This window comes from Benincasa hispida, chromosome 9 (assembly GCF_027475165.1).
Source record: "Benincasa hispida cultivar pf3 chromosome 9, pf3_genome.v1.1, whole genome shotgun sequence".
NCBI classification, from domain to species: Eukaryota; Viridiplantae; Streptophyta; class Magnoliopsida; order Cucurbitales; family Cucurbitaceae; genus Benincasa; species Benincasa hispida.
In genome coordinates this window covers 11,716,287-11,730,607 of record NC_143486.1, presented here as the reverse complement: position 1 = coordinate 11,730,607, position 14,321 = coordinate 11,716,287, and the positions used below count along the sequence as shown (strand labels likewise).

General features: G+C 38.5%; 1 protein-coding gene across 1 annotated transcript; it reads right to left on the bottom strand.

Moving 5' to 3' along the window:
* Positions 1–1,577: 1,577 nt before the first annotated feature.
* On the bottom strand, positions 1,578–2,210 carry LOC150033628 (zinc finger BED domain-containing protein RICESLEEPER 3-like). The gene has a single exon (XM_090316994.1). It carries the CDS (start codon positions 2,208–2,210, stop codon positions 1,578–1,580), a length of 633 nt encoding a protein of 210 aa, XP_090173120.1.
* Between the last annotated feature and the right edge of the window lie 12,111 nt (positions 2,211–14,321).

The window sequence follows — 14,321 nt, the reverse complement described above, 5'->3', positions numbered from 1 at the left end:
AAAAAAGACCACGAAATAATGTTAATTCTTGAGCATACCTTAGTCACCACGCCATCTTCGTCAGAATCGTCTGCATCTTCTAAAAAAGTTGCGAAATGTGTAACCATTTCTTTTCCCGTGCTAGTGCCTTACATTGTCAAATATTTGTAATAAAAGAAAATATTTATTAATATATAAAATGATAGAAAGATGTAAAACAAAATAAACAAACTAACCTGTCAAAACTTCAGTTGCAATCCAATTTTGAGCGCACATCAAAGCCTCTATCGTCTTTGGATGAAGTTTGTTACGATGTGGGTTTACAATCCTACCACAGGTACTACAGACTCTGATACAATACTAGATAACGGGATGGCTAATATGTCTCTTGCAATTTCTTGTAAAATTGGATACTTGACCCCATTCAGTTTCCACCAACTCAAAATGTCAAAATCGGATGTTCGAGGTAAAATAGGTTCATCCAAATATGCATCAAATTGTTCCTTCTGATTCATATTATTGGAATTTGATACAAACAAGTCATAATCATTAAAATCATCAAATTCGATATTCTATGAAGTTCCATCTAAATTTCTAGCGTGATAATCATCACTTTCACCTTCATGCTTCAACTGATATTCTATTTCCAAATCTGAACAAATTTTTTTAATCCTTTCCACTTCAAGAAAAAACTATCTCCATAAATTCTAGGGATGTAAAATTCAATCAACTTTAATTTGTAACGTGGATCTAAAACTGCAGCTATGGCCATTATCCCATGAATTGGTCATTACCCCATGAATTGTCTTCTAATACTTATCAAACTTTGACATCATATTTGAAGCCATGTCTTTGATCTCTTGAATGCCAGAATTAGTCCACTCAGAAATAGTCAATTTCAATTTACAACTTTTTTGGAAAAAAAGATTATCAGTAGGATATTTGAATCCAGAAAATATTTCAGTCACGTGATGAAATATTTTCAGTTTCTCACATATCTCTTTTGCTAATACCCAATCTTGATCCAAAGGCAAACACTTGTACTTTGGTTCTCGTTGTTTGAATCGATAAAAAACAACTTTGTATTTTAATGTAGTGACAAACATAAAATAGGTAGAATTCCACCTAGTACAACAATCAAGACTCAACATCTGACCATCATAAACATTCAACTGTCGAGCAGTTTCCTCAAATTTCTCTTTCTTTTTTGGTGTATGCACCCAAAAAGACATACTACTACGTACTCTTTCGATCCTATCTCCTATCACTACCAACCCATCTTTCACAATCAAGTTCAGAATATGAGCACAATATCACATATGAAATAAACTCCCATCCAATATTAAGTTTCCACATAAACTATTAACAAACATATTAACCATAGAGTCATTGGTACTACAATTATCTACAGTTACTGATGAAAATTTTCGGTCAATATTCCAATCTAACAGACATTCCATTATTTCTTCATGAAGCATCTCAAAAGTGTGTGGAGAAGGGACATATATAAACGTGATTATTTTGTTTTGCAAAACCCAACTATCATCAACAAAATGAGCAGTGACAGCCATATAACCTTTTGTTTGGTGGTTGGAAGTCTACATGTCCGTTATCAGGGCGATCTTTCCTTTGATCTCATTTAATAATGCCATGGTTTTCAACTTTTCAGTCTCATAAATTTTCAAAATCTCCTTCTTTATTGTGTTTCTTGACACCATCTTAAATAATGGTTGGATGACATTACAAAATTCCCTAAAACCTTCATGCTCAACTATTGAGAGAGGATATTCATATCTTATTATCATCCTAGCTAATACTTTTCTTGCAGCTTCCTGATCAAAGTTATATAAACTCAATGTATTGTTCTTCTCTCTATTAGGATTCAATAGGGATTGTCGTATGTCCTTTTGTCCTTTATATGGGCATATCTTAATATGATCATGCAAATGTTTGGTTCTCTTTTTACTTTCACCCCCTAATTTTCTTTTGCAGTAATTACAAACCGCCTTGTCTACTCCATCTATTTTTTGTTTCTTAAAATGGTTCCAAACAATCGATGTCAATCTCCTCTTTAAAGATCCCTTCTCAATATCCTCATCAAGAATAACACAATTATCAACCTTTAAATTATCATCATTCGATGAGCATGGAGTTAAATTTGGGGTTGGATCTGGGATTGGACTTGGAATTGGATTTGGAGAATCTTTATTTGTAGAAGGTGATGAAGACATTGTTTTCAACCTACCAAAAATTTAATTTAAAAATCCCTCTTCAGACTTGGACTTCATTTTCAAAGCATTCAAAAATATTCAAAGCATTCAACCCCAAAATTGAAAGCATTCAAATTTGTAATCTTGTAATATCAAATTTGTAATCTTTATCTATATGTATTTTTATGCGCTAATGAATGAAAATGATGATGCTCTATACGCTCAAGTTCTTTGCGATAAAGATATTACGATACTATGTTCTGGGTGTATGCGATGATGATAATATGCTTCGTAGTATGTGTTCGTGTAGTGCGTGTCATAAGTTTTCTTGCGCTGGAACCAAGTAAAATTCCAACGCAAGTTTCTCAGATTAACCTGAGGTCGAACACGGGGATTGTTGTTGTTATTGCAATACTAATGTGGTATAAGCGACCGGTTTAACATAAAGAATAAAGAATTGGTTTGTGCAGAAAAGTAAATTGCGATGGTAAAATAAGTGACTAAAGTACTAATGATACAGGGTGAGGACTGGCTGTGAAGTTGTACAAAAGAATCTAATGAATGTGGTGGCAAGTCTTGTGAATGAATCAGAAAAAGAATGAGTTGAGGAAAAGAACATCGCAAGTTCGTCAATTTTATTAAGGACATAACTAAGGTTCCGCTTTCCCTTGGCTTACACCTTTCAGTGATTGGCCGCATTCCCATATGTCTATGGTGAAACAGAGATGAATGTAAAGAACGCAAGGTTGTTTCCATCTCTGGAAATACTTCTCGCTTTAGTTAACGCATTCTTTCAATCTTCTCTCGATAGGCAGAATAACATCTTCACTTCTGCTCTCACAGGTGAAGCTGCCGTCGAACAAGCTTTAGCTAAACTCAGTCGATTTCCTTAACAAGGATTAACTCACTCGTTTAATTCTTCCCCTTTTCCTAAGGGATTAATGACACATGATAGAGAAAATGGATGATAAATGTGTGGAAAAGAACAGAGAGATGATAATGATTACGATAATGATATTTAAATCTAAAGATTAGCGTTTGATACATGATTGTGAATGAAAGATTAAAGAAAGATGAACACAGTAGATGAATGAAAGAATAGAAAAAAAATACAAAAAGCATGTCAATGTCTTGACACAGATCCCGATCGGAGATGTTGTGCTTGCTGGCGTATGGATGAAATAGAGTGGAAAGCTTCCCTCTCAGGCTTTCTTTCCAAGTAGAAGTGACCTCTTGCACAGAGCTTCTTTTTCAGGAATGGAAAGAATTTCTTACTCAGAGACTCACCTTTCAGCCTTGTCTCGTCGTTCTCCTGGATTTTCTCTGTATTGTCTCTTCAGACCAGCCTCCTTTAAATGAATTCGAGGAAGCTATTTATAGACCTTGGCTCTCTGTATTAGTGGTCCCATTTTGTAATTCTGATAATTCCTGCCATGGCGTAATGGAAAAGTCCGCTCTTTTCCCCGATCAATTTTTCAGAATCGTACAACAGAAAAGCTGTACACTTGTCAGAATGCTCTGCGAATGCGTTGCTCTTCACATCTTCGATCGATCGCCGCATGCGGTGTAGTTATTTTGATCTCTTGTTGATCGCTGTATGCGGTGGAAATGCGTTGATCGCTTGAATCCATGATCGATCGTCGCATGCACTGCAATTACATTGATCTTTTTCGTTCTTGATCGATTGCCGCATGCTGTGTGGATGTGTTGTTCATTTTTTTCCTCGAGCAATTAACGCATGCGGTGACCTATTTCCTGCAACACAAAGACTTGGACATTCCATTTTGCCATCGTAATGGGGTTAATGGGTGTGTTCACGACACTTTACAATTTTCGTATTTCTAAGCCAATTTCTATATTGTCGATGCAATTTTTCCTTCTTTTTGCCGCATAATCTAAATAAAACAGTATAAATAACTTATATTTCTACAAGTTATCAGTGATGAAGACATTGTTTTGAATCTACCAAAAATGTAATTTAAAAACCCCTCTTCAGACTTGAACTTCATTTTCAAAGCATTCAAACATATTTAAAGAATTCAACCCCAAAATTGAAAGCATTCAAATTTCAAACATACACAAACATATTTTCCAAACATATTCAAGCCTAAAATTCAAAACATTCAAATATCAAATATACACGAACATATTTTTCAAACATATTCAAGCCTAAAATTCAAAACATTCAAATATCAAACATACACAAATATATTTCTCAAACATATTATTTACTAATTTCAAGCATACTTTTCAAAAATATCAAACGGCCAAACAAGAGAACGAAAGGAAACTTTTACAGGCACTGGCTTGAACTTTGAAGTCTTGAAAGTTGAACGGATAGATCTTGCCTCTCAAAATAGCACACTGAAACATCATAGAAGTTAGAATAGTAAAAAAATATATAAAAAAATAAAGACTCATTATCTAAAAAAAGTTCAAACCGGAAGTGTCTTTCACCTGAAAGTGGCGGACGGACGCGGAGCTGAGGCTGGAGACAGACGTGTCTTCACTTGAAATGGCACCGGACGGACGGACGCGGACTTGCGAAGGCTAGATGTGGACGGATGCGAGCGGACGCGGACGCGGATGGAGGGATTTCGATTTAGTGCAGTAAATGCTTCAATGACAACGGCTGGACGCGGAGGCTGGAGCGAACGCGAACATGGATGGATGGAGGCTGGAGCGGACACGGCTTCATGACTTCAACGGCTGAAGACTCAACACAATAGCTGGAGGGATTTAGGGTCGGGAGTGCAGTGTAGTAGTAGTAACCTTTTAGGGATTTAGTATTTTGGAGAAAGGAAGGAGGAGAGGAAAAGATTTTAGGCTTTTGACTTTTGACTTTTTCATTTTGGGTCTTTTTATAAACATATTGCATATATACAAATTAATAAGTTTATAAAAATTTCTATATATACATATATATATTATATATATATATATAATATATATATATATATAATATATATATATATATATAATATATATATATATATATATATATATATATTTATATATATATATATAAATTCGGGGTCGGGGCAGGGATACTGTCCCCGTCCCCACCCCGTCCCCGGACGGGGCCTCGAATAAATTTTTCGGTTTGACCCCATTCCCAGTCAAACCAGGGAATCCCCGAATTATTTTTTTAGTTGTCAAACTTGTTTATTGTAGTGCCAAAATCTCTTATATGGAAGTTATTTTCCCCTCATTTCCTTTCTGATGTTCTCCTTCGCTTTGAAGCTTTCTTTAAATTTCTACTTCTTTTTTTCATCTTTTTATGTGATTGGACTCATGTATGTATATACTTTTCAATCACGTGACCGAATTTAAATTTTTTTAAGCTGCCTACGTACCTTTTATAATGACAGGGATCAAGTCATAACGTAGTTCACAAGTTTTTTTTTTTTTTTTTTTTTTTTTTTTTTTTTTTTTTTACATTTGTTAAGCATAAAAATTCTTGAGAAACTTTCCATTGATTGGGTCAACTCTTAGTCCGTCTTGATCAACAATCTTGTATGCTTCATTTGAATAGACTTCTTTGATGACGTAGGGCCCATCCCATTTCGGTGTGAACTTATTTCCCGTATGTCTTGTCATGATAATAGGTTTTCTTACAGCGGGCACTAGATCTCCAACTTGAAAAGATTGAGGCTTTACATGCTTATCAAAAGCTTTGGAAATTCATGCTTGGTAACACTCCAATGCTTGTTGAGCTTCTAGTCGTTTTTCGTCTAGTGCTTTGGCATTGTCTTTGTAGTCAATCCTTCTTGTACTGCCATTCTTAGTGATGGAATTTCCCTTTCCAAAGGAAGGATAACCTTTACCCCATAAATGAAAGAGTATGGAATGACTCTTGTAGGGGTACGATGAATGGTGCGATAAGCCCACAACACTTCACCGATCTTTTCCTGCCAATTTCTTTTCAACTTAGAGACAATTTTCTTCAGCAGGTTGCACAAGTCATGTTGAATGCCTCTGCCAACCCATTTGCGGTGGCATTATACATGGACAACTTGTCCATTAAGCTATTGGAGAATTGTCTTCCATTATCTGTCACGATTCTATGGGGCCGTATCGATAGATGATGTGAGTGCAGATAAAGTTCACCACATTCTCTTTCTTAGCTTCCCTTGAAATGATAGCCTCAGCCCATCTTGAAAAGTAATTAGTGGCTGCGAGGATATAAGAATGCCCTACTAATGACTTAGGTGTTATAGGGCCAACCAGATTAAGCCCCCATGCTTCAAAAAGCCACGAGGCTGTGGTCGGGTGCAGAGACTCGAACGGTTGATGAATGAAACTTGCATGATATTGACAAGCTTCGCACTTCTTTATGTATTCCATCGAGTCCTGGATCATCCCCGACCAGTAGTAACCCATCATTTTCAACTGGAACTATAGCTTTGGTCTGGATTGATGTGCACCGCAAACGCTTGAATGCGCTTCTCCCAAAGCCTTCATTAATTTATCTTTTCCAAGGCATCGCAGAAAGAGTCCTTCAAAGGATTGGTGGTACAAAACCCCTTTGTAGTAAATGAAATGCGCAACCCTCATTCGAATCTCGGTTTTATGGCGAGGGTCATCTGAAAGCCTTCCATGCTCAAGGTAATTTACAATGGGTTGTCGCCAGTCTTCTTCATTGGTTAAGTAGACTGATATCGCATTCATTTCCTCACATGCAGTCTCGATCGAAGGTACAACCCACCTTTGACAAAGTGATATAACCCACCTTTGACAAAGTGATACAACCCACCTTTGACAAAGTGATATGCTAAGAGATACATCATCTAGAACCGTCAAGGCAGTAGCTAAGTTTGCCAAAGTGTCCACCTCTTTATTTTTCATCCTCAGGACATGCTCCAATATCATGCTTTCAAATTTTTCCATCAACTGTCGAGCGTAAATGAAGTAAGGCTTCAAGTTGTCATGCTTCACATTGTACTGTCGTAAGAGCTGATTGATTATCAACTTCAAGTCACCGAAAATCTCTATATAAGATACCCCAATCTCCAAAGCCATTTGGAGGTCGATTATCAGGGCTTGGTATTCAGTGACGTTGTTCGTGTTGGGGTTGATGCCCTAAATCTTGTAGGATCCTATAGTTTGTAAACATTGTATGAACAAAATCTTTATGTGATTAATAAAATATGTGATATTTTATTCACTTTGTCTATAAAATATGTGATATTTTAGTTGCATTGACCACAAACCAATAAACTAACATCCAAGGTTATCATTGTAACTTAAACATGTATGTAGAGACATACGGATGGATTATGTTTAAATGATAACTTAAATGGTCTGTAGTAGATGGATAAGGCTAGGTACTTTATCTTGTGACACTACGAGTATGACCCTTATTGTAGGTGTTACAATTATTGTAAAGTTCTACAAATGATCTGATCCTGATCATTCATGTATTAAACATGCGAGCGGGGATATCCTATATAAAGGAGTTTGTTTAAGACCAGACTACGAAATGTTTAATCTCATTATATAGCATCGTTCATAATAGAGACTTACATTTCACCAGGATAACCATAGGTAACATGACCTGAATCTTGAGTGAGTTGTGAACTCCTGCCTATGAGGGCAGTCCTTTGATTTGTATGGATGAGAGTGGCCAGATTGCTAACTCAACAAACCTACCATTTTAGGGATTCGTTTGATTGGAGAGTTGGAAATACAGCTACACAAGATGAAATTCACTCATTCCCTAAAGCAGGGGTAAATAGATAAATTTATCCCTTAAGGGTTGATTCCGGGTCTTGAATAACGTGATGTCATATCCTCTCCTGGTCCGAGAGGGGTTTAGTCATAGTAAGACCATGATCTATTGTTCATTAGAGGGATCAGTGGTACTTCAGGAGTTAGATGTAACTACAGGGGTAAAATGGTAATTTGGCCTAACTGTACTTGCTTGCAATTTGTGAAGGGTCATCGTATTGTTCATTGGTTATATTTAATGGACACAGAAATATATCTGTAGTGCGAAGAGTGCAAAGATCGGTATTTATTGGAGTGTCTAATAGTTAACAGATGGTGAATAATGTAATTAAAGAGTTTAATTAATTATTCATGTACCATTGGAGTTTCGAGTTACAGGTACATGAGGTCCCCTTGGTAGCTCAAAAGGATTTAGTTGAGAATTAGTTTTTGGATTAATTTGAATTGTTCAAATTAATAGAAGGATTTTTTTAATTATATATGATATAATTAAATTGTTTCAATTATATATGATATAATTATCCTAATGTATTTGATTAATTATAGCTTAATGGGAGGAAATAAATATTTGAATGAGATTCAAATATATTTTTTATGAATGTGGTTCATAGTTGTTAAATTTAATGCCATATAAAAGAGAAAAGAAACTATAGTTTATATTGTATGTGATACAATATTAAAACTATAGGTTATATGTTATATTTGATATAACATATAATTTAATATAAATATAATATGATAAGTTAGTTATCATATTTATTTATATTATATTATTATTATTTGAATAATATGGAAGGAAGTTACAACTCCCTTCCCCATCTTCTCTCCACCCACATTAGTGGTTGATGGTTAATTTAGGAAAAGTAGAAAAAGAAAAAGGTTTTCTTCTTTTTGTTGCTAATGTTACTGGACGATTGAGAATACAGAAAAGTTTTGTGAGTTCTTATGTGATACTTCTCAATCTTCTTCCTCCATTTTAAGCCTTTTCCCTCCTAAACCAAAATAGTCAGAGCCCAGCATTCCTGGGTTCTCACCCTGAGAATACCAAGGATTCCATTGTGGTTGTGTCCGAGTTTCTGTTCGAGGTTATTTTGAAGAAGGTCTTCGTAAGGGTTCGTGTCCATTCGAGGGAGGATTCGTGAAGAAAAGGTTCTTCAAAGGTAATACTTCTTGAACCCTTTTCTTAAAAAAACGTGTTGTAATTTAATTTAAATGCATATCTATTTGTATGTTTACTGTAAACTTAGTATTCGATAATTAATGAAATTTGGTCGATCCGCTTCCGCTCAAGGTTCTCCTCACACGAGTTCCTTCAGTTCAAACTTAATTCAGCAAACACGAAGCTATAAGGCAGCATATGCTTTCTGGAAAAATGAGGACGATGTCTGCCCCCGCATCACTTCTCTGGGTGCACCATCAAAGAACATGACCCAAGGCCCTGTGATTTATGTGAAGAGAACTTCATCGTTAGGGAAGTCTTCACTTAACTTCCAATCTGACGAAAATGGGTGATCCGCTAAGAAGTCGGCCAATTCTTGCCCTTTAATCGCCTTTTGTGGCACATAAACGATGTTGTATTGCTAAAGCATGATTGCCTACTTGCCCAAACAACCCAAGATGATTGGTCTAGACAGAACGTATTTAATGGGGTCGGCTTTCATAATTAAATGGACTGTGAAGGCTTGTATGTAGTGTCTCAACTTATCTATAGCGAAGAAAAGTGTAAGGCACGTTTTCTCAATAGGAGAATAGTTTATTTCAACTCCGTTTAAGGTTTTGCTTAGGTAATAGAGAGCACATTCTTTTCCCTTCTCTTCTTCTTGTGTCAACAATGTCCCCAGCGATTTTTCTTGCGCTGCAATGTACAGTATTAATGGCTTGCCTGCTACTAGGGCTCCTAAGACAGGAGAACTGAGCAAGTACCTCTTTATGCTATCAAAGACATTTTGATAGACCTCATCCCATTCAAATTTTTCTCTCTTTCTCATCAATCTTTGAAAGGGTTGACATCACCCCACCAGGTTAGAAATAAATATCCAGATGTAGGCTAGATGTCACAATCGCTCTTTCGGAAGCTTCTCTTAGCGATTGTGCGGCACTTGTTCCCGCTCACGAACAAGCCAGCCAACTCGATTACGAACTGCCGATGGCACACCGAGTGCCTCTTGCAACCTCCACCCCCGTTTTAGGGAAAACGGTTTTAGAAAACGGGTTTAGAGAAAAGGTTTTCGTAAGAAGATTTGTGAGTGTGAATAAAGAAAGAAAGATTGTAGTAGACTAGAAAGCAATAAGCAACAACAACGGCTTTATAGAGTACTACTCCGGGTATGAGGAAATGATGGTTAGTCTTATCCCCATATAGTGCATTCTGAACAAAAAGCCAACTGGCGCCCTTGCATATGCAAAAGGGCGAGTGGTCACTTACAATGAAAATGTAAAGAAAGCAAGCTAACTAAACTAATACAATACAAGATATGAAAGTATGCTAGAAGGGGGTTGGATTGGGCATGCGGCCATGGGCAACAGGCCCTGGACAAGCATGACCGTTACACTAGACGTCCTTGCAGACTTCTTAACTCATGTAAATTCCTTGGCCTTGACATCTTCTAGATGGCATCGATCTTAGATTGATCTATCTCTGTCCCTCGATGTCTCACAACGAAAGCCTAGAAACTTCCCTGAGGTCATGCCGAACGCTCATTTGAGAGGGTTCATCTTTAATTGGTACTTTCGCAAGCGATCAAACACACTTCTCAGATCTTTCAAATGGTCTTGTCGTCGTTTGGTCTTGACTATAAGGTCATCCACATAGCATTCATGTGTTTGTGCAACATATCATCAAACACCTTCTGTATGGCACGTTGATGGCGTCAGCGCTTTTTAATCCGAAGGTCATTACCTTGTAGCAATATATCCCTTTTGAGGTTCGTAATGCCGTCATTTCCTCATCTGCAAGAGCCATTCATATCTGGTTATACCCAGACGATCTGTTCATAAAGAATAGGGCCTCATGTTCTATTGTTGCATTAACCATGATTTTTGTGATGGGCAATGAAAAATCGTCTTTCGGGCACGCGCTGTTTAGGTCACAAAAATCCACGCAGACACGAAGCTGTCCATTCTTTTTTCTAACTGAGACAATGTTGGCTATCCACATTGGGTTTTTGACTTTGCGAATGAACCTTGCTTCAATTAACTTATTGACTTTAGCCTCAATCTGGGGGATAATTTTCAACTGAAAGTGTCACTGAGCTTGCTTAATGGGTCGACACCCTTATTTGATTGTGAGTTGGTGGACTGCTACCTTCGAATCCAGTCCCGACATCTCTTTGTATGACCAAGAAAAAACATCCTTGTATTCAGTGAGCAAATTCATGTATTCACCCCTTTCCTCTTTCGAGAAGGATGCACTAATGAAAGTCGGACGCGCCTCCTCTGTCGTGTCCAGATTCACCTCTTTGAGCTCGTCTACGGTGGATTGACCACCGTCCTTCAGACCTTGTGGAGCATCTTCCACTTCCCCCTCGGTCATATCATCTTCCGATTCTTTGGTGGCGGTGATGTGGTGGCATGAAGTTTCGCCTTCTTCATGTTCTAAATTTCCATTTTGAGGTTGGTGAAGACAACGTCGCGCCTCTTTACCTTGAGCGAGCCCTCACTTGTGTTTAAAGTAATGAAGGTTTTCTCTTCATTCGTGAGGAGACGATACTAAGAATTTCTCCGTCACTTTCAGTGTCTTTAAGGTCGAGGCGTCGCCAAATTGACGCCCAAGATATCAACCCCCTCTTTCTTAAAGTCATATTGGAGGCGTCACTGCAATCTTTTCCTTTCCCCCTTTGTCTCATTAGTGACATGTTCGTCGAGGCGATCTTCAACCCTCTTACGCTTCAGGTGATAAAAAATGGGGGTGCGGGATTTTCCTTCGCTTTCCTGCGAAACTGCACCTAATTTCTCGAATGCTGAAGGTCGCGCCACTATCGACTGCTGATAGATGATGTCCTCATTTCTTTCATTAGGTAAAGTAAACCTTCGAAAGGCTGAGCATCGAGTAGCTCCGGGAATCATATATGGACTTCCTTTTTCTGCTTCCGTCATGCTCAATCTCTCGAAGCCCAAAACGCGTGCGAAAGATGGCCTAATATGGTAGAAGGCTGAGGCTATTTTATCTTTTCCCTCCCTTTCCCTCGCATCATTAACTTTTTCTGCAGTGATATGATTGCTGTTGACCACCTTTTCCTTCGCCTTTCTGGTTATGTGAATCGGCTCCAATGATTTATATCGGAGTCATGTCCTCGACGTAGGTATAACGTGTCCCTTTTGCAAAAGCTTCTTTTGGGTCAATGAGAGTTTGGGTTGCTCATAAATTTTCAAGCTCTTAAACTCAGTGTAAGTCATGAAGTCATAACCCGCCTTTACCAACAACTTGTAAGCCTTGGGGTTAATCCGTCTTTAGTTCGCTTCTTAGGCAGATTTAACTTTTTTAGGTCTTCTTCCGGCATATGGACTTCCTGCTTTGTATTGGCATCAGAGGTGTGACGAAACTCTCCTTTAGGATTACAATATCGCCGAGCTGTAAACCTTTTGAACATTCTGTAAAAGGTGACTCACCTTCTTCCGCCTTGACAAAGGGACATAACGTAGAGTCGGAGATCTCGAGGCCTTTTCGTCTCTTACGACAACGTTGGTGGATGTCCTACTCCCTTTTGGGTTGGAGACTTGTGCCTTGCTACCCGTTCCTTTCCTTGTATCAACCGGTGACCTTGATCGGGATCTACCTGCTTTCTTTAATAGCGAGGTCTTTGCAAGCCTTGCTTCCCCGAAATTCTTACTCTTCAAGTAAAACTTTGCATCCGCGAAGTGAGCTTCAGCCTCTGAGAATGGATTAGAGTCTGCTTCCACCTTCTTAATTTCATCCTGGTAGAACTTGAAACAGTTGCATCGTTGACATAATCACACCATTCCTATGAATCCAAGGGCACCCCAATAGCAGCCTATAGGTGGTCTTTGAGTCTATAATATGAAACAGCGTATCGACCTTCAGGTCGCCAATGAGAAGCTCTAAGCGTATCATGCTTATCGCCCTTTGGTTTCCTTGATTGAAACCCTAAATCACCAACTTGTTGTTTGATAACTCTTCCATGGGGATGTCTAATTGTTTCATAGTCGCCTTAGGCATTATATTGACGGTAGATCCATTATCAATGAGAATCCGACTAACTCTTTGTTCCCGTATGTATTCGAGATGTACAAAGGCCTATTGTGCAACTTGGATCCCAGCAGCAGATCTTCGTCGGAGAAGCCTATGGATGTACAACACGAGGCATACGCACGTGCTACGGAGGTTGGTGCCCCGGACGCATTGGATTCCAACAATGCATCAATGAAAGTCATCTTAGCTTCTTAAGGGAGTGAGAACATGTCATCTATGTTGAATGACGATGAGTCCCTTGATTCCCTTATCGGTTTCAACGGGCTTTGGAGGGTATCTTCTTCTTCTAGCGTGCTAACAGCATGACATGTAGCAGCCTCTAGAGTTTCTCTTGAACCACAATTGCAAAATTTCTTCGAACGAAAATCTGCCAATGTCCCTTGTCGCCTGGGACGAGGAACGCCCTCATCTTCCTCCTCAATAGCCTTGAGCTACCGAGCCATCTTTCTTCCCCTCCTCTTCTGGGTCTTGCTTCATCTTCTATAACTTCGATAAGAGCATGACTCTTTTTGGGTAGGGCTCAATTTTTCCTTTTTTCGACGTGACACGAGGATCCAACCTTTGTTATCATCATTATTAACGTGTTCTCCTCTGTTTTGAGGATTTGTGGCTTGGACCTCTCGCTGAAACCACACAACCAATAGTTCAAAGGTCCTAAACTAGACCAAACTCTCACTTTCTTCAAGAAAATGATTGGTGCCAGTGTGCATGGAGTTACCATCACCGCGACATGATTTTTTTGCACCATCTCATTTAGATCTAGCTCTATTTTCCTCTCACGAGCCAACTTGAGAATCAACTCCTTCAATACAAAACATTTTTCAACTGGGTGGCTAATGACCTTGTGATACTTATAGTAATTAGGATCGTCCACTTTGTCGGTTTGTTCTGGTTGTTTACATTCTGGTAGCTGGATAAGGTGGTGCTCCAGCAGTTGTTCAAGCATATCCGCAACATCGGAGTCTAGGAATGGATAGAATTTTTCATGTCGCTCCTTCAGAGTTAGGCGACTCGCCCCCTTCCGCCTTTCTTTTTCGTCTTCTTCTCTTTCCCTTTCGAGGAAAACTACCACGGGGTCGTATTAACGACCATTCATTCCTTTGTGGCGCCTTTCACAATCTTTTCGGTGCCTTTTACTCAGGGATCAGAAAATCCTTCGTTCCCTTGTTGGCGATGCTTAGCTCTATGTCATG